Source organism: Cucurbita moschata, unplaced genomic scaffold, assembly GCF_002738365.1.
Source record: "Cucurbita moschata cultivar Rifu unplaced genomic scaffold, Cmos_1.0 Cmo_Scf00010, whole genome shotgun sequence".
Taxonomy (NCBI): domain Eukaryota; kingdom Viridiplantae; phylum Streptophyta; class Magnoliopsida; order Cucurbitales; family Cucurbitaceae; genus Cucurbita; species Cucurbita moschata.
Genome location: NW_019268526.1, coordinates 2,815,043 through 2,832,237, shown reverse-complemented (window position 1 = coordinate 2,832,237; position 17,195 = coordinate 2,815,043). Strand labels below are relative to the sequence as shown.

At 39.7% G+C, this 17,195-nt stretch overlaps 4 protein-coding genes across 8 annotated transcripts in view; 2 read left to right on the top strand and 2 right to left on the bottom strand.

The window, feature by feature from the left end:
• The first annotated feature begins 475 nt into the window (after positions 1-475).
• Positions 476-5,839, top strand: LOC111449117 (homeobox-leucine zipper protein HDG2-like). 3 transcript variants are annotated; one of them, XM_023088992.1, is made up of 12 exons: positions 476-771; positions 971-1,111; positions 2,055-2,269; positions 2,346-2,463; positions 2,572-2,760; positions 2,846-3,289; positions 3,385-3,486; positions 3,566-3,766; positions 4,379-4,553; positions 4,637-4,908; positions 4,976-5,071; positions 5,161-5,839. In XM_023088992.1, the coding sequence occupies exons 2-12, from the start codon at positions 1,004-1,006 to the stop codon at positions 5,506-5,508; spliced, it is 2,268 nt and encodes a 755-aa protein (XP_022944760.1). In that variant the 5' UTR covers positions 476-771; positions 971-1,003; the 3' UTR covers positions 5,509-5,839. The 3 variants fall into 3 exon arrangements, with proteins under 3 accessions (XP_022944760.1, XP_022944759.1, XP_022944761.1); XM_023088991.1 differs by having other exon boundaries at positions 858-1,111; XM_023088993.1 differs by lacking the exon at positions 476-771 and having other exon boundaries at positions 998-1,111; positions 1,978-2,269.
• A 1,063-nt stretch (positions 5,840-6,902) lies between these two features.
• Positions 6,903-8,685, top strand: LOC111449040 (thioredoxin domain-containing protein 9 homolog). Of its 3 annotated transcripts, none has more exons than XM_023088869.1 (5): positions 6,903-7,042; positions 7,179-7,267; positions 7,365-7,640; positions 7,932-8,090; positions 8,179-8,685. In XM_023088869.1, exons 2-5 carry the CDS (start codon positions 7,244-7,246, stop codon positions 8,359-8,361), a joined length of 642 nt encoding a protein of 213 aa, XP_022944637.1. In that variant the 5' UTR covers positions 6,903-7,042; positions 7,179-7,243; the 3' UTR covers positions 8,362-8,685. The 3 variants fall into 3 exon arrangements, with proteins under 3 accessions (XP_022944637.1, XP_022944636.1, XP_022944638.1); XM_023088868.1 differs by having other exon boundaries at positions 6,904-7,057; XM_023088870.1 differs by having other exon boundaries at positions 6,933-7,050.
• Positions 8,686-9,868: 1,183 nt separating this feature from the next.
• On the bottom strand, positions 9,869-11,993 carry LOC111449038 (septum-promoting GTP-binding protein 1-like). Its single transcript, XM_023088867.1, has 6 exons — positions 11,588-11,993; positions 11,396-11,516; positions 10,667-10,763; positions 10,540-10,579; positions 10,372-10,455; positions 9,869-10,161 (listed from the first exon to the last, which is right to left on the bottom strand). Exons 1-6 carry the CDS (start codon positions 11,885-11,887, stop codon positions 9,997-9,999), a joined length of 807 nt encoding a protein of 268 aa, XP_022944635.1. The 5' UTR covers positions 11,888-11,993; the 3' UTR covers positions 9,869-9,996.
• A 599-nt stretch (positions 11,994-12,592) lies between these two features.
• The window catches only part of LOC111448945 (glutamate receptor 3.4-like), a 7,057-nt gene continuing 2,454 nt past the window's right edge, over positions 12,593-17,195 (bottom strand). Inside the window, exons 3-7 of the mRNA XM_023088739.1 lie at positions 14,810-16,146; positions 14,421-14,698; positions 13,709-13,740; positions 13,197-13,606; positions 12,593-13,111 (exon numbers count right to left, since the gene is read on the bottom strand). Coding sequence (XP_022944507.1) covers positions 12,671-13,111; positions 13,197-13,606; positions 13,709-13,740; positions 14,421-14,698; positions 14,810-16,146 — 2,498 coding nt within the window. The 3' untranslated portion in view covers positions 12,593-12,670. The remainder of the gene's footprint in view (positions 13,112-13,196; positions 13,607-13,708; positions 13,741-14,420; positions 14,699-14,809; positions 16,147-17,195) is intronic.

The window sequence follows — 17,195 nt, the reverse complement described above, 5'->3', positions numbered from 1 at the left end:
TAACTTAACAACGAAGGTATTGTACTGATAACATCTTTTAAATCAAAACCGTTCAAAGAATCACATGATTTAAAATGGTTAAACAAAGTTTTTGCAAGGGATAAAATTAATCTTTAAATGAAGTTCATAATTAACCCAACTAAACAATTTTTAGCATCAATCTTATCATTATACTAATTAATCAATGAAATTAACATAATTTGTGTATAGTGATCTTCATACTTAATAATACATATGCTTGGTTTATGTATACCCAAACCCATTTACATAAACCCTAATACAAAATTTTGAACGAGTATAATTCAATTGATTAAGACGTATATTCTCGATCATAATGAATAGAACGAAGAACGAGTAGGATGAATAAGATTAATAATGTGATATATGGGAAAAGGGTTTGGTAGCCGTCATTCGATGTTCTACCATATACACACTCTCATAAGGACTGAAATTAATCTCCAAACTTTCTCTCTCTACAATTACACCTCTTTCGCTCTCCATTAAATGCAATACCATCCTCTCTATACGCTCTGCAATAACTCCTCTTCTCTTCTCACTCTCCTTCCTCCATCACTTCCCTTCGCCCTTTCTTCTTCTTCTTCTGCAAATCATCTTCTTTTTCTTCTTCTTCTTCCTCCACAAACCCTAAACCCTGTTTCTGTCGCCTAAAAATCCCATCTTTTTCCTCTTTTTCACGCTCCCACAACTTTGGACATGTTCATCTTCCAAACGCAGCAAAACCCAGATCAGATCTGAAGCCCTTTCACTTGGGTAAGGTTTTAAAAATGATTTTGACTAAAAAAAAGTTCAATTTTTTTATCAAAGTTTGTACCTTTTTGTGTTTTTTTTGGGTGCAGATAGGAGAGAGAAAGAGAGAGTATTTTGGGATATTGTCCGAGATCTTCGTGGTTGTTTATGAAAATCTCATCTGGTTTTCCTGTCGGATTCTGGGTTCTGTCCTAATTTATAGCCTAATTTTTAGAGAGAGAAAGAGAAGTTCAATATGCCCGCCGGAATTATGACACCGGCGAGAAACATGCCGTCGATGATTGGAAGAAATGGGAATAATGTTGGTGGATTTGTCTCTACTTCTGGCCTTGTTCTTTCTCAGGTTTGTAATTTTTTTTTTTTGTTTAAATCTTGAGAGATTTTCATGCCCTTTTTCTATTAATTAAAAAAAAAAACCTTTTTTTTTTTTTTTTAATATTTGACTTTCTAAAAGAAAATTTATGTTCTTTTTGGTAACTGTGAAAATCTTAATTGGTGGAGAGAAAAAGAGAGGGAAAAAAAAAAAAAAAACCTTTTTTTTTTTTTTTAATATTTGACTTTCTAAAAGAAAATTTATGTTCTTTTTGGTAACTGTGAAAATCTTAATTGGTGGAGAGAAAAAGAGAGGGAAAAAAAAAAAAAAAACCTTTTTTTTTTTTTTTAATATTTGACTTTCTAAAAGAAAATTTATGTTCTTTTTGGTAACTGTGAAAATCTTAATTGGTGGAGAGAAAAAGAGAGGGAAAAAAAAAAAAAAAACCTTTTTTTTTTTTTTTAATATTTGACTTTCTAAAAGAAAATTTATGTTCTTTTTGGTAACTGTGAAAATCTTAATTGGTGGAGAGAAAAAGAGAGGGAAAAAAAAAAAAAAAACCTTTTTTTTTTTTTTTAATATTTGACTTTCTAAAAGAAAATTTATGTTCTTTTTGGTAACTGTGAAAATCTTAATTGGTGGAGAGAAAAAGAGAGGGAAAAAAAAAAAAAAAACCTTTTTTTTTTTTTTTAATATTTGACTTTCTAAAAGAAAATTTATGTTCTTTTTGGTAACTGTGAAAATCTTAATTGGTGGAGAGAAAAAGAGAGGGAAAAAAAAAAAAAAAACCTTTTGATTTTAGGCGATATTCCAAGAACTTGGGAGAAAAAAAAAAACATTTTTGTCGGATTAGTTGATGGGATGGAAATTGAACCTAATTGCATTGGTGTTGTTAGATTGAAAAACCATAAGCTCTTGTGCTTCTCCCTCCCTACTACTACGGAATCTTAAAGATCTGTAGAAAATGTTCCAGTCAAGCATGATGGACGGTCAGCTCCTCCCCTTAGACATGCCTCAAAACACTTCTAAAAGCGATCTTGCTCGAATCCAGGACGATGACTTCGATAGTGCCACAAAATCGGATAGCGATAATAACCATGAACTCGTCTCCGGTGATGACCAAGATCCTCGTCCTAAAAAGAAGCGGTACCATCGTCATACTCAACATCAAATCCAAGAAATGGAAGCGTAAGTCTCGTTAAGTTTAGTTGTTACTGAACTATGGTTTTGGATTATTATTGTTTTGTTTTCATTTGGGGTATAGATTCTTCAAGGAGTGTCCTCACCCTGATGACAAACAAAGGAAGGAATTAAGCAGGGAATTGAACTTGGAGCCTTTACAAGTTAAGTTTTGGTTCCAAAACAAACGCACTCAAATGAAGGTAACTAAAAACAACAAAACCAAAGCTCCCAAAAGACACCCTTGTTTTTTTGTTACCTTAAACGTGTTTGGTTTGGTTGAGACATTTGAGCTGCCTTTCGAAACGCAGAATCAACACGAGCGGCATGAGAACACCCAACTCCGAACAGAAAATGAGAAGCTTCGAGCCGATAACATGAGATATAGAGAAGCCCTTAGCAATGCCTCATGTCCCAACTGCGGCGGCCCTACTGCCATTGGTGAAATGTCTTTTGATGAACATCATCTTAGACTCGAAAACGCCCGTCTTCGCGAAGAGGTAATTTAATTTTATGTCAACTATTTAGTTTTCGAAAATTTCGCCTCTTTTAACCCTTTACATATTTTGGCTGATTGCCTTCTAGATCGATCGCATTTCAGCCATTGCTGCGAAGTACGTAGGCAAGCCAGTAGTGAACTACCCTCTACTTTCTCCACCGGTTCCATCTCGACCACTAGAGCTGGGAATGGGCAACTTCGGACCACAACCCGGCCTTGGAGGAGACATCCATGCCTCCCCTGGTGACCTGATCCGATCAATCAGCGGCCCGATCGAGTCCGAAAAGCCCATGATCATCGAGCTTGCAGTTGCAGCCATGGAAGAGCTAACTAGAATGGCTCAGATGGGTGAGCCATTGTGGATGACTAGCCTGGATGGTTCGACCCATGTGCTCAATGAAGATGAGTACTTGAGAACGTTTCCTAGAGGCATTGGGCCTAAGCCTGCAGGGTTTAAATGTGAAGCCTCTCGTGAATCTGCCGTTGTCATCATGAACCACATTAACCTCGTGGAGATTCTCATGGACGTGGTAATTAATTAATTATTAAATTTTGTTAAATAATGTATTAATTAATTAATTAATTAATTATTAACATGATTTTTGCTTAATAATGATTATGACAGAATCAATGGTCGACTCTATTTTCTGGAATTGTGTCTAGAGCTATGACGCTTGAAGTATTATCCACCGGAGTTGCTGGAAATTACAATGGAGCTCTACAAGTGGTATGCATTAGAGTATTAATTAATTACTTACCCGCTATATTAAATTACTACTAAATTCAAAAACTTTAACCTCGTCTAGATGACGTCCGAGTTTCAAGTTCCATCGCCACTAGTCCCGACCCGGGAGAGCTACTATGTTCGATATTGCAAGCAGCACGGGGACGGGACATGGGCAGTGGTGGACGTTTCATTGGACGATCTGCGCCCTACCCCTGGAGTTAGATGTAGAAGAAGACCTTCTGGTTGTTTGATCCAAGAAATGCCAAATGGTTATTCAAAGGTGATTTTTTTTTTTTTTTTTTGAGAACAATAAAGGGAAATTTAATGTTAAGAGGATTTTTGGAGGGAGTCACACGTTTTCGCTAATTTAGAGAATGATCATGGATTTATAAGTAAGGAATATATTTCTATTGGTACGAGACCTTGAGAAAATCCCAAATCAAAGTCATGAGAGCTTATATTCAAAGTGGACAATATCATACTATTGTGAAGAGTCGTGGTTCCTATACTACCCCCTGTTGGTCCCGAGGGACGGAGGAGGCTAGGTTAGCCAATTGATGGTTATCGGTTCAAGGACGCAAGATGCCCCTATTTTTTCAGGGTTGGAAGGGGTAGAGAAAATACCTCGAGCCATTGTTCAAGTACCAGGCGCTATGGCGCTGAAGTAACTCATGTCATACTCCCAGGAAAAGCTCGAACGACCTTCAACAAAAGGGTACCTGTACCCGAAACAGACATGGTGGATAGGTAGAGAATACCTAGAGGCGCGAGACAACTCTCTCTAAGGAACTCAATAAAATAGTCCCGTAACTTCGGGAGAAGGAGTGCCTCCTCGCCAAGGGGTCGCAGTGACTAGGAAACACGTTCCTAATTATGTGTTTTTTTGTGGTAGGTTACATGGGTCGAGCATGTTGAGGTGGACGATAGAGGGGTTCATAATCTTTACAAGCAGCTGGTGAGCTCCGGCCAAGCTTTTGGGGCCAAACGGTGGGTTACAACCTTAGATCGCCAATGTGAACGGCTTGCCAGCGCCATGGCCACCAATATTTCCACCGGTGATGTTGGAGGTAATCATATTTTCCAGATCAAAATGATAATGATATCAGCAATATTCTGTTACATTAACGGTGGATTTTGAAATTGAATTCAGTTATAACGAATCAAGAAGGAAGAAAGAGCATGTTGAAGCTAGCTGAGAGAATGGTGATAAGCTTCTGCGCCGGAGTGAGCGCCTCCACAACCCACACATGGACTACTCTGTCCGGTACTGGTGCCGACGATGTTCGAGTCATGACCCGAAAGAGCATCGACGACCCCGGAAGACCTCCGGGTATTGTCTTGAGTGCTGCAACTTCCTTCTGGCTTCCTGTTCCTCCCAAAACAATCTTCGATTTCCTCCGAGATGAAAATTCTCGTAGCGAGGTATTCAAATTTACGGTAACTCATCAATTCAAAAACTTCGAACACTGAGTGCTTCTAATTCTTACAGTGGGACATTCTTTCCAATGGCGGAGTCGTTCAAGAAATGGCCCATATCGCCAACGGCCGCGACACTGGCAATTGCGTTTCTCTCTTACGCGTAAACGTAAGTTATTTTATCAATTTCGATCAAATTTATAAGAGACTGCAACAATGTAATTGAATAACTCTAAAAAAAACCCGAACTTTTTGTAGAGCACGAATTCAAGCCAAAGCAACATGTTGATCCTGCAAGAAAGCTGCACGGACCCAACAGTGTCGTTCGTCATCTACGCACCGGTTGACATAGTAGCAATGAACGTCGTCCTCAACGGCGGAGATCCCGACTACGTAGCGCTTCTCCCCTCAGGGTTCGCCATTCTCCCCGATGGCGGCGGAGGAGAGGGTGTTTCAGGTGGGTCGTTGCTGACAGTTGCATTTCAGATACTGGTGGATTCGGTGCCAACGGCCAAACTGTCGCTTGGGTCGGTTGCAACGGTTAACAATCTGATTGCGTGTACGGTGGAGAGAATTAAAGCGTCATTATCATGTGAGGCTGCGTGACCAAAAGTGGAAACTGTTGTGGTTGTTAGTTATATTAGAAGAGAGTATGGAATGAGGTAATTAATTTAAGTGTTTGGGAGAAGTCAAGAGCGCACCCTGCTCCAAAGAAAACAAAACAAAACATGTTTTAGGGGTTCGGGCATTGACTTCCTCGGACAGTGTAAAAGCTGAAACCACAAACAACAACAACAAAAACAACCTTGGAAAGGGACTGTCTTTAGTAAAAACCTTGTATTTTATTTGCCTATTGTTATTAACTATCTATTGTCTTTGGAACGATGATTGACGTGTATTATTTCTCTTACGATCAAGATCGAAGATTTAAGGTTTATATCCATGTACTCTACTTGTCATAAAGAAACACGGTTTGTCCTTTTAGTTCTTTTTTTTAGTGCAATAAGTGGGATGATGAACATTTTAATTGCTAGCTTTAACTAAAGAAGTGTGAGATCCCACGTCGGATGAAGGGAGGAACGGAGCATTCTTTTTGAGGGTGTGAAAATCTCTCCCTAATAGATGCGTCTTAAAATACCATGAGGTTGACAATGACAATGATACGTAATAGATTAAAACGGACAATATTGGCTAGCAATGAATTTGGGTTGTTATAAATTGTATTAGAGCAAAACATCGAGCGATGTACCAGAGAAGACACTAAGCCTCTAAGGAGGTGGATTGTGAAATCTCACATTGGTTGGAGAGGAGAATGACTCGTTCGTTATAAGGATATAAAATCTCTTTCTAATAGACGCTCGTTAAAAAATTGTGAGGCTGGCGACTATAAATAATAGGCTAAAATGAACAATATCGGCTAACAGTAGACTTAGATTATGTCAAATAGGGTTGAATTATGTTGGTTTCGACAACAAGGTTAGTTATAACCATAATTACACTATTTTTAAAAAGTAAATGGTTATTTTTGAAGAAGTATAAATCATAAATGGATATAATAAAGTTTGAAGTATGACAATTCATGGTGGGTTTCTTTAATTGTATGATTTTATTTTTATTTTTGGAAATTATATAATAAAAATTCATTAATGCTTTATAACTCAACGCTTTTCTATTTGCTTTTGCGCGCTTTATTACTCAATACCTTTCATTACTCCGTACGATGCCGTTTTAGATTGCAATAAATAATAAATACTTCTTTCATTTTGCAAATTAATTATGCATTTATTTTTATCAATTTCTCTCCCCTTCTAACAGAAAAACATTAATGTGATTAGTTTAAAAAAAAAAAAAAAACACAATTTTTGTTTGCATTAAATTAAATAAATAACGGTTCGATTAAGTGGTCCATACTGAACCAGACCGAGGCATACTGGGTGGCTCGGTTGGTTTAATTCCTAATTAGGCGTGGGAATTACTTAGGCCGAATTGAACCGGTTCGGTAGGACAAACCCTCACCCTCCTCACTCGTACAATACAGAAGGGCTGGGGCTTCTTCACTTACAGATCTGTCCTCCTCTCCTTCTCTTCCCCTGATTTGTTTCTGTTCGTTTGGCCATTCTTCTTTCTCCTCAACATTCTGGTAACAAGGCAAGTTGTATGGTTTATTACGATCTTGAATACTCCGATTTTGTTCTTTTCTGATCGAATTCAGTTTTTTGATGTGTAAATCTCTTCTTTTGAATCTGACGATTTGATTGTGTTTGGTTTTGCGACAGGTTGATTTTGCTTCTCGAAACGGTTGGAACATTTTGCGAGGGGGTTGTCTTCCAGCTTGTAGAAAATGGAGAATTCGATAGTTCAAGAGGCACTGTCTCGGCCTTTTTATACGTAGAACACTATTCCTGTTGTTGTTTGTAGATGATTGATTGATTTTTTTTTTTCGTTCTTTTTCTTTGGTTCAGATATTGGAAAAGCAAGTGCTGACGGTGGCGAAGGCCGTGGAGGATAAGATCGATGACGAAATTGCAGCTATAGATCGTCTCGACCTCGATGATTTGGAGGCTTTGAGGGAGCGGAGATTGCAGCAGATGAAGAAGATGGCGGAGAAGCGTAGTCGATGGATCTCTCTTGGCCACGGCGAATACTCTGAGATTCCCGTCGAGAAGGACTTCTTCTCCATTGTCAAGGCTAGTGATCGCGTGGTCTGCCACTTTTACCGTGACAATTGGCCCTGTAAGGTAGGTTTGGTTCTATCAGTTAGCTTACTTAATCAATTATCGTTTGAATTAGTGTGCTCAATTGGATATTTTTCCCACTTAATTGTTCAAGTCGGTGATTATTTAGGGATTGTTCTTGCAATCTTCTTAGTTTTTCCAATGTCTACCAGTTAGTGCAATGATCAAATATGGCCAGGAATATGAGACATGAGTTCATTTTTATTGATGCCTCTGGTTTTTTTTTTCTTGTGCATATTGTTTTGAATCTATTGCATTTAAGGGAAACAATGCATTATCATTTACGAATTACAGGTTATGGACAAGCACTTGGGTATTTTGGCAAAGCAGCATATTGAGACGCGTTTTGTCAAAATTAATGCCGAGAAAAGTCCATTTCTGGCTGAGAAGTTGAAGATCGTTGTTCTTCCAACCCTTGCTCTTATCAAGAATGCAAAAGTGGATGATTATGTGGTATGCCATTTATGATAACACACCAGTGATTACTGAATTATAGTTCATGTCCTTGTAACAGTTGCCCTCACTCATGTGAATCTATTAGGTGGGATTTGATGAGCTTGGTGGAACTGACGAGTTCAGCACAGAGGAATTGGAAGAGAGGTTGGCAAAATGTCAAGTCATCTTCTATGAAGGTGAATCGTCCATAAATGCTTCAAAATCTAATGCACAAACCAGGAGAAGTGTGCGGCAAAGCACAAGATCAGACTCATCAGATTCGGAATAAATCAACATTTCAGGTCTGCGAGGTTCTGTTCATATCTCACCCCTTGAAAGCAAATTTTTACTTAATGGGTATCTCTTAAGTTCTTGCAGTAGCTGTTTTTTAGAAAGATAAAGTTCTTGGCTAGAAAAACATGACATCATCTTGTGTACTTAATGGGTATCTCACCCCTTGAATGCAAATTTTTACTTAATGGGTATCTCTTAAGTTCTTGCAGTAGCTGTTTTTTAGAAAGATAAAGTTCTTGGCTATAAAAACATGAAATCATCTTGTGTACTGAATCATGTGGGGAGTCCTATGGACCCAGCAGTTGCATTTTTTGTGTTTGATCTGATTTCAAACCCTCTCCCCCTCCCTAAGTTGTTCTTGTATATTCCAAGTTTCAGACGAAAGTTTGACGTGAAAAAAGAGCTAGATTTTCTCTTGGCCATTCGATCGAGTTTATTTTAACAAATATGATTGAACTATATATGATTCTAGTATGTAACATGTAAGGTCAATGAGTTGATCTCATTAAAATTGATATGGTTATCAAACAAAGCCTTTAAGTTTAGCAGCGTTCATTAATAACTTCGATTTTGATTCCAATAGGCGATTTGTTTGTCTTTTCTCTCTGTTTCTTGGTGGAATCAAAGAATTGATAGGAAAAGTGAAGTCTAAGTTTTAGAACATATTCATTACATTGTTAAAAGTAGTTCATGTATATGTAAAGTTTTAGGTTCGAGTAATATATACATATATATATATGTAAAGTTTTAGGATTGAGTTATTGTTGTCAATGTCATGATTTGATTCCAATGTATAGTAGTATTTCAAAGGCCTATTTGAAATGACGTTTTCTAACCGCTTGGAGGTGCTACTGTAATGCTTTCAAATGAACTTCGATTCTGAATGGAGATTGAATTATTTGATACCGTAAGCTCTATCTTTGCATTATGAATATCGTTAATGATAAAAGAGGCTCTATTAAACCATAACAAGATGACTGTTTCATAATAATTTAAAAAAATCAACATACTCTTAGTAACTTGTAGATATAAATGTTGGGTACTTATTCTCATACATCCAATAAAGATAATTTTCCATAGCAGCCTCATTGCTTTCTCTTGATTTACACGACTCGACTCGCCTAGCCACAGGGGTGGGCTATGATTGAAGAAGACTTCTTGAGTTTTAACCATGACTGACTTTCTAAAGCTTAAGGACAAAACATTATTTGATCACATCAAGCAATGACATCTAACTGCTGTTGAATTTGACAGACACTTCAGTTTTCTCGCCTAAGAGAAGATGTTGAGCGTGATAAACAGATATTCAGGGAGTTAGAAGATCTAAACTTCTTGAAGGGATTCAATACTCAATAGCTGCTGCCTTTGCAATGACATGCCTGACCTGGTTCCCATGAACTGTAAACCCAAGTGTGCTTGTTCTTTTCTCATTGTCTTATTGCTTTTCTACAACCTTGGTGCAGTCCAAAATGCAGATGCATTTCGACTTGAGGAGACGGGGGCTCGACGCCGCTGCCTTTCTCCGCTACACCGGACACGGTTGTTCAAGCAATGTTGACAGTTTATCCTTGTGCAGGATGGTTTGGTGAGTTTCTTGAGAACCAGATTGGCTATGTAGAGTGGACGGACTCTAGAAATCAATTATAGGCTCCCCGACTGTTAAGTTGCGCTCAACCGTCCACGGCAGGTCGAAGAGCTTTGCTGTGATGAACTTAAAGATCTTATTGACATTGATGTTGTAAGTTGAACTGGAGAAGAACAATGTAGCATTCAGTGCCTTGGCGTAAGCTCGTGCCTGTCAAAATAAGGAAATCATGAGACATTCTGTGAGATCCTACATCCATTGATGTTGGTGTAGGCTCTTGCCTCTCCTTAACAGACGAGTTTTAAAAACTTTGAGGGAAGCTTGAAAGGGAAAATCCAAAGAGGACAGTATCTACTAGCGGTGGACTTGAGTCGTTACGCTAAAATCAAAGAGAGAAACACTCATGATTTCAATTCTTACCTCGTTTGCAATTGCCCATTGCAAATCAATGGGGAGTTGGATGAAATCATCGAACTTTGTTCCTACCAACACTGGAATCGCTCTCTACAAAGAAAAGAGCTTTGAACGGACAAAAAGAAATTCAAAACTTCGTTCTAAAAACGTTATCAAACGAGACCTAAACTATACCTGATTATACTTTCGAGCTTGTCTATACCACTTTACAATGCTGCAAACCAAAGGGAAAACCCTTATGTTTAATTCTTCCCATTCATGAAGGCCAAAGTCATTTAGATCAAACAGAAACAAGCCTCACCCGGTTAGAGTACGCCTACTTGTTAGATCAAACATAAAAAGAATTGCCACAGAGTCCTTACACGCCGTTGGAATGTAATCTTGAGACTTCTTATCACCTGCATCCACATCCTCATAACGTTCTTATACAAATTCAAACACAAAACTACGTTCTAATATCATTTAAGCTGATGGGTTTAGGTTAATTTAGTCGAAATGGTAATTGTTTGTGTAACAGCCCTAATCCGAGAGCTTATGCCCAAAGAGAACAATATCGGCTAGTATAAATGGTATCAAGGCCAGACACAGGACTATGTGCCAGCGAGAAGGCTGTTCTCCAAAGAGTAAGGATGCTGGCTCCAAAGGGGGTGGATTTGGCAGGAGTCCCACATCGATTAGAGAAAGGGAAGAGTGCCAACGAGGACACTGGGCTCCGAAGGAGGTGGATTGTGATGTCCCACGTTGGTTGGGGAGGAGAACAAAACACCCTTTGCAAGGGTGGTATGAAAATCTTTCCCTAGCAGACGCGTTTTAAAGTCGTGAGGAGAATCCTGAAAGGGAAAATCCAAAGAGGAAATTTGTCGAAAATTGTTGGGAGGGAGTCCTGCATTAGCTAATTGATCACGAGTTTATAAGTAAGAATACATCCTTGCTATGAGGCCTTTTGGAGGAAAGTCCAAAGCAAAACCACGACAACATGTTATCAAAGTCATGTCCTTCATGTAATCCTGGCGTCCAAAGGTGTAATTACCTTCCACTTCCCAAATGCTATAAGAAATTCTTGCTCCTCTAACCATAAGTGTTTTGTCCATCAAATTCAATCCTGTCTGCTCACTCCTTCCTTCATCCAATTCATTCCCAACATATTTAACCTTCAAAACAGACAATAAGAAACAAAACTCAGAGACCAACCAAAACGCCAACAAAACAAAATCAAGCTTACCAGAAAACTTGTCTTTCCAATTTGGCTATCACCCAACAGGCTAATTTTCAAAGACACCAAATCTTTGTCCAGGCCATGATCATGGCACACGGATGGTGTTAGAGACTCCGCCGCAAACCCAGCATCCTCGACAACCGTAGAAGCCGCAGTGGCTTCATCGGGCACCGCAGGATACGCCTTAGGCTTGGTGGAGCTGTAACACGAAAGAATCGAGTCCAAAAATTGGCCGGCGTGGCGCTTGAGAGCGGTCTGCCGCTTAACGCTTAGGCGGAGAGGCTGTTTCCGGCAAGGTTGAGGCATCGTTGGGAAAACGTTAAGGATGGCCTGGAGTGAGAGATTGGATTGGTCTCCCGGCCATGAAAATGGGAATCTGAAATGTTGGCGGTATTCATTGCAGAGCAAGGAAGAACCAGGAAGGGTATTTTTAGAATATTATTATTATTATTATTTTTTAATATATATATTTTTAAATTTTAACGACATTTTAGCTATGAATGTGACGACTTTCTCGGATCGGCGGTTTACCGGTTTAATGTAACAAAACCAAATGTCCAAATTGAATTGGGAGATTCAAATGTTGATGACAAATTCCACGTGTCAAAATCTCATTCTGCTGACGTAAACAAACCTTTGCCTCAGACCGTTGATCATCCTACCATTGACACGTGGAATTTCTTTAATTATTTTTGTCCAATTTTACAATATTTAAGTTTTCTGTTATTTTTGTTTCATTTTCTTTTTCTTATTCATCATTTATTTCTTTTTTTCAAACATTAAGCTTTTAAATTAGATTTTATTTTATAACTATTTTTTCAAAATATTAATCCTTTTATTTCGAAACAAATATTTTTTAATTTTTTAAAAAGTTAGAATATTCTCGACATTTTAAAAAGTTTAAAGGTATTTTTTTAGATAAATTATAAACAAAAATATTTTTATTAATTTGACGAAAAAGAAAATTGTAATTTGATATCTTAGTTTGTATGACAAAAGAAAGAACTGATCTAACCCAAGAAAGAAAGCCATTCTCAAATTTCTTTTGCTTTCTCAAATACGATATATATATATATATATATATATATATCAAGGTGGTGAATCAAGGTGGGCCTCTGAGCTCTGGCTAGCTTGTTTGTTCTCACTGGCTTTTCTTTTAAGCTTGCCTTTGATTTCTGCTTCTTTTTTATCTACAAAGTGCATGAAGCTGGTAGTACGACTAAGGCGTCTCGTCCTAACAGGTTCGATATCCTCGACTTCAGGCTGGGTTTCAGGGGTAAATCTTCGGTATTGGAATAGTACTCGAAAGAAGAATATGGAAAGAGCAATAAAGCAGGCAATGCCACATATTAGGAACAATCCCCAAAAGCTACTTAGTGATAGTTGGTTTACGTCGACTTGGTTTAGGCTCATTGAACACTCGGTTCGTGACAGCCATTTGTCGTGGATCTTTTGAAGATCGCCGTTCTCCGAGAGTTGAAGAATGGCTGTTGATAAATCAACTGCAAGAGGAGAGTCTCTTTGGAATGCCTAACACACAAGTACACGTTTTCTATATGAATAACAACACATTTTCAAGTATACAATCATGGAGAAGAGATGGATTAGTACTTACAAATCCCCATCCACTTTTGGTGAACTCCTGTCCAACCGTCCTGAATATGCAGTTCGTCCCGGCCAAGAAAAGCTCGACGTAAGGAAGCTCATCAACGATGGCAGCTACCCCGCCATTCCCCGGTCCACGCCGAAGAGCATCGGCATATTCCTCCTGATTTTTCAGTTTAACGATCCTAGAAGCTGCTATACTCAGCTCATTAATCAGATAATTCAATGCAAATGACCCTTCTTGAACTCCAATGGCATCTGTGCCAGAGATTAAGCTATCAATCCCTTCGATCTTTGACGTTAGCTGCTGCACCGTTAAGATCGACGTCAAACTAGCTGTGTAGCTCGAATTGATAATTAACACGACGAAGAGCCATATTATCAGCACCAGCCGTCCGAGGGTGCTTACGGTGTTTTCCTCTGCACCAAGAACAGTAAAAGAAAAAGGTCAGAAGTTCTGAGTCTATATGTTGTAATAAGATCAATGAAGAAATCATGGGCGCTTGAGCAGAAGGAACTTACTGTGAGAGAAGAACATTGTCGAGAAACTAAACCTGCAAGAACGAAAAAGTTTCACTCTAAGATCTTAAAGAAGTCAGTGAGCAGCAAAGCAAGATTCAGCCATACAAAAGGCTTTAAGCTAAATGGCAAGTTAAGAGCTAATGGATTTCATTCGCCTTCGCTAATGTAGTTAGCTAGTGTAATAGCCCAAGCCCACCGCTAGCAGATATTGTTCTCTTTGGGTTTTTCCTTCCGGGTTTTTCCTCAATGTTTTAAAACGCGTCTGCTCCACAATCCGCTCCCTTCTCTAACCGATGTGGGATTTCACAATCCGCTCCCCTTGGGAGCCCAATGTCCTCGTTGGCACACTACCTGATGTCTGGCTTTGATACCATTTGTAATAGCCCAATGCAGGGCCCTGATGGATGTGGATTGCGAGATCCGACATCGGTTGGAGCGGGGAACGAACATTCTTTATAAGGGTATAGAGCAAATGCGTTTTAAAACCTTGAAGGGAAACCCGAAAGGAAAAGTCCAAAGAGGACAATATCTACTAGCAGTGGGTTTCGGCTCGGCTATTACAGCTAGATTACCCTTATCGCTGAATCATGGATGGGTCAAAGGTAATGCCTAAAGACTCTGCAGAAATCTTCATATCAGACCATTTACTGAAGTCTAAAACATGTTCTTTGAGCAAATTAAAAGCCTCAGTAATGAGTTTAACCATACTAACCAGAATATTGTAATGAGTTGTTGCCTTGGCGGACCACGGAACTCTTCGTTGGTCCGGTGCTCGAGAATCCAGACAACAGCTCCAACGAAAATGAAGAATATGGCAGTGACAGCCCACATTTGAACAGTAAACGGCCTGAGAAAAGCCCACGGACTGGATTTCTCCTCGTTGACGACAGTAACGACAACGAGTCCCGACTCCATAAATGGCTGTGTGAAGTCCACAATCTTCGTCCTATTCGTTACAATCGTAATATCTCCAACAGCTGCATCATATTTCTGAAGATGGAAGAAGATCATCAAGATAAGCATTATTCACATCAGACTAGAACACAACCCATTTGGAGCACCAAAGATAAAGGAAAGGAAGAACCAAAGCCAAGTACTCACATTCTGTGAAACTTCATATACAAGATTGCTGTACTCAGGAGTGTCTTTTCCATCTCCATATAATATATATGTGCGAGGAACTGGATAAGGCAACAAGTTTAAGGCAGCTTCAAAGACATCTATACAATACCCTTTAACCCCTGGAGGGTTCTTGTCTTTAGATACAAACGCTTTGTAGCTCACACGGTTAGGTACTACAATTTGCAATGATTTCCCGTTGTGCGGGAACACCCATCCTCGAGGAACGCTTGTTACTTCACCCGGCCATATTACACTGTATAGATGGTTATTTGGGGAAGCATTAAGAGGCTTTGTATACAGATTCTCTGGTGCAATAGTTGATAAACCCGAATGATTCGACCAGTAACCGATTCTACGTGTACCAGTACCCCCAATGTTGAGGATATCATAAGCTGGATGAATCAAATTTCTGTCATCACCAAACTGAATTCGTCCACTTACACCCGTGAAGTTCGTTCTCTTGATTGTCTGTAAGAGTTGTTCGCCGCCATTAAAAACTCGAAGTGATTTTAAGTGCAGTATGCTTCCATTGTTTTCACGTAGCTTGGGGTCAGTAGAAAAGGATATATGTCCACCTTCTTTAAGAAACGTGTCGAGAGCACGGGCTGCTAACCAAACAGAGTCGTATGCGTAGAGTGCATAAGAGTTGAAGCTTGAACTCTTCTTATACTTCAGTCCTTTCCATTTGGAGACAAAATTTTTCTTCAGATCGCTGTCCGGGGTGTGGTGACGAAGAGCTACAACGCCCTGTAAATGATTCATGATATCAGGACTATTTGTTTCAAAAGAATCAAGAAAAGAAGGAAGCCAATCTGTTGCAATCCAGACATAGCCACTGCTCATCATCTGAAGTTTCTTAGCTAATGAAAATACTGATAAACCAGTGTCGGGATTGACATGTACGATATACACCCGAGATTCCATCAGGTTTATCGAAACCAACAATTCACTTATTACGCTATTGGGGGATCCAGGAGAGAAAGCAGCCTTATAAGAGATCCTGGCTCGTTTCTTTGCCAAGGCGTCACTCAATGCCGATATCCCGCTCCTGCCATTATCATCATCTACAAAGATGGCAATCACCTCTCTCCATCCAAAATAATCTACCATATCAGCAATGGCGTTCATCTGGAAGTGATCACTCTGTGTCGTCCGAACAAAATACGGGTATTGCAGTGCAGATAAAGTGGGATCTGTAGCTCCAAATGATAGAAGAGGTATATGGAGTTCATTAATGACATGGGAAATGACATGAGCAATGCCTGAAGATTGTGGCCCAATAGCAGCAACTACTTCATCTTCCATCATCTGCATGGCTATATACATGTTCAAGGAATCAAGTGTTACCCCTTGTTATTCTCTCTTATGAGAAAGACCAAATGGGAGATGAGAGGTGGAAGCATCATCTATGCATAACACTTTTTCAATATCCTAAAACTTGAACTATTAGATTAGGCAAGCCTCTTCTTTTTACTTCATTCATAACAATATTTTGAGCAAAATGGAATAACATGTAAGGGCGTATAAAAAAAAACAAAAAAAAAAACCAGCCACACGAAAAACAAAGCATTCTTTATAAGGGTGTGAAAACCTCTTCCTAGCAGACGCATTTTAAAAACCACGAGGGGAAGCACGAAAGGGAAAGCTCAAAAAAGAAAATATCTGCTAGCGGCTTTTCCTTTCGGGCTTCCCTCAAGGCTTTAAAACGCGTCTGCTAGAGGAAGATTTCCACACCCTTATAAAGGGTGGTTTGTTCTCCTCCCCAACCAATGTGGGACATCACAATCCACCCCCTTCGGAGGATGCTAGAGGAAGGTTTCTACACCCTTATAAATGGTAGTTTGTTCTCCCCCCCAACCAATGTGGGACATCACAATCCACCCCCCTTCGGAGCCTAGCGTCCTCACTAGCACTCTTTCCTTCCTCCAATCGATGTGGGACCACCCCCAAATCCACCCCCTTTTGGGGTCCAGCGTCCTTACTAGCACACCGCCTCGTGTCTACCCCCCTTCGGGGAACAGCGAGAAGGCTGGCACATCGTCCGGTGTCTGGCTCTGATACCATTTGTAACGGTCCAGATCCACCACTAGCAGATATTGTCCTCTTTGGGCTTTTCCTTTCGGGCTTCCCCTCAAGGCTTTAAAACACGTCTACTAGAGGAAGGTTTCCACACCCTTATAAATGGTGGTTTGTTGTCCTCCTCAACCAATATGGGACATCACAGGGCTGTTACAAATGGTATCAGAGTCAAGCACTGAGCATGTGCCAGCGAGGAGGCTAAGCCCCGAAGGGGGTGGACACAAGGCGATATGCCATCAAGGACGATGGGCCCCGAAGGGAGGTGGATTGGGGGGGGGGGGGGGGG

What these genes read in the sequence shown, in the direction of transcription:
- LOC111449117 (XM_023088992.1), top strand. Translation starts at nt 1,004, where the DNA reads ATGCCCGCCGGAATTATGACACCGGCGAGAAACATGCCGTCGATGATT. An exon ending in CTGGCCTTGTTCTTTCTCAG is followed by an intron (nt 1,112 to 2,054) that starts GTTTGTAATTTT and finishes AAAATGTTCCAG; the next exon opens with TCAAGCATGATGGACGGTCA. An exon ending in TGCCAAATGGTTATTCAAAG is followed by an intron (nt 3,767 to 4,378) that starts GTGATTTTTTTT and finishes TTTTTGTGGTAG; the next exon opens with GTTACATGGGTCGAGCATGT.
- LOC111449040 (XM_023088869.1), top strand. Translation starts at nt 7,244, where the DNA reads ATGGAGAATTCGATAGTTCAAGAG. An exon ending in AGAATTCGATAGTTCAAGAG is followed by an intron (nt 7,268 to 7,364) that starts GCACTGTCTCGG and finishes TCTTTGGTTCAG; the next exon opens with ATATTGGAAAAGCAAGTGCT. An exon ending in CAAAAGTGGATGATTATGTG is followed by an intron (nt 8,091 to 8,178) that starts GTATGCCATTTA and finishes TGAATCTATTAG; the next exon opens with GTGGGATTTGATGAGCTTGG.
- LOC111449038 (XM_023088867.1), bottom strand. Translation starts at nt 11,887, where the DNA reads ATGCCTCAACCTTGCCGGAAACAGCCTCTCCGCCTAAGCGTTAAGCGG. An exon ending in TTGGAAAGACAAGTTTTCTG is followed by an intron (nt 11,517 to 11,587) that starts GTAAGCTTGATT and finishes TCTGTTTTGAAG; the next exon opens with GTTAAATATGTTGGGAATGA. An exon ending in AATGGGCAATTGCAAACGAG is followed by an intron (nt 10,162 to 10,371) that starts GTAAGAATTGAA and finishes TTATTTTGACAG; the next exon opens with GCACGAGCTTACGCCAAGGC.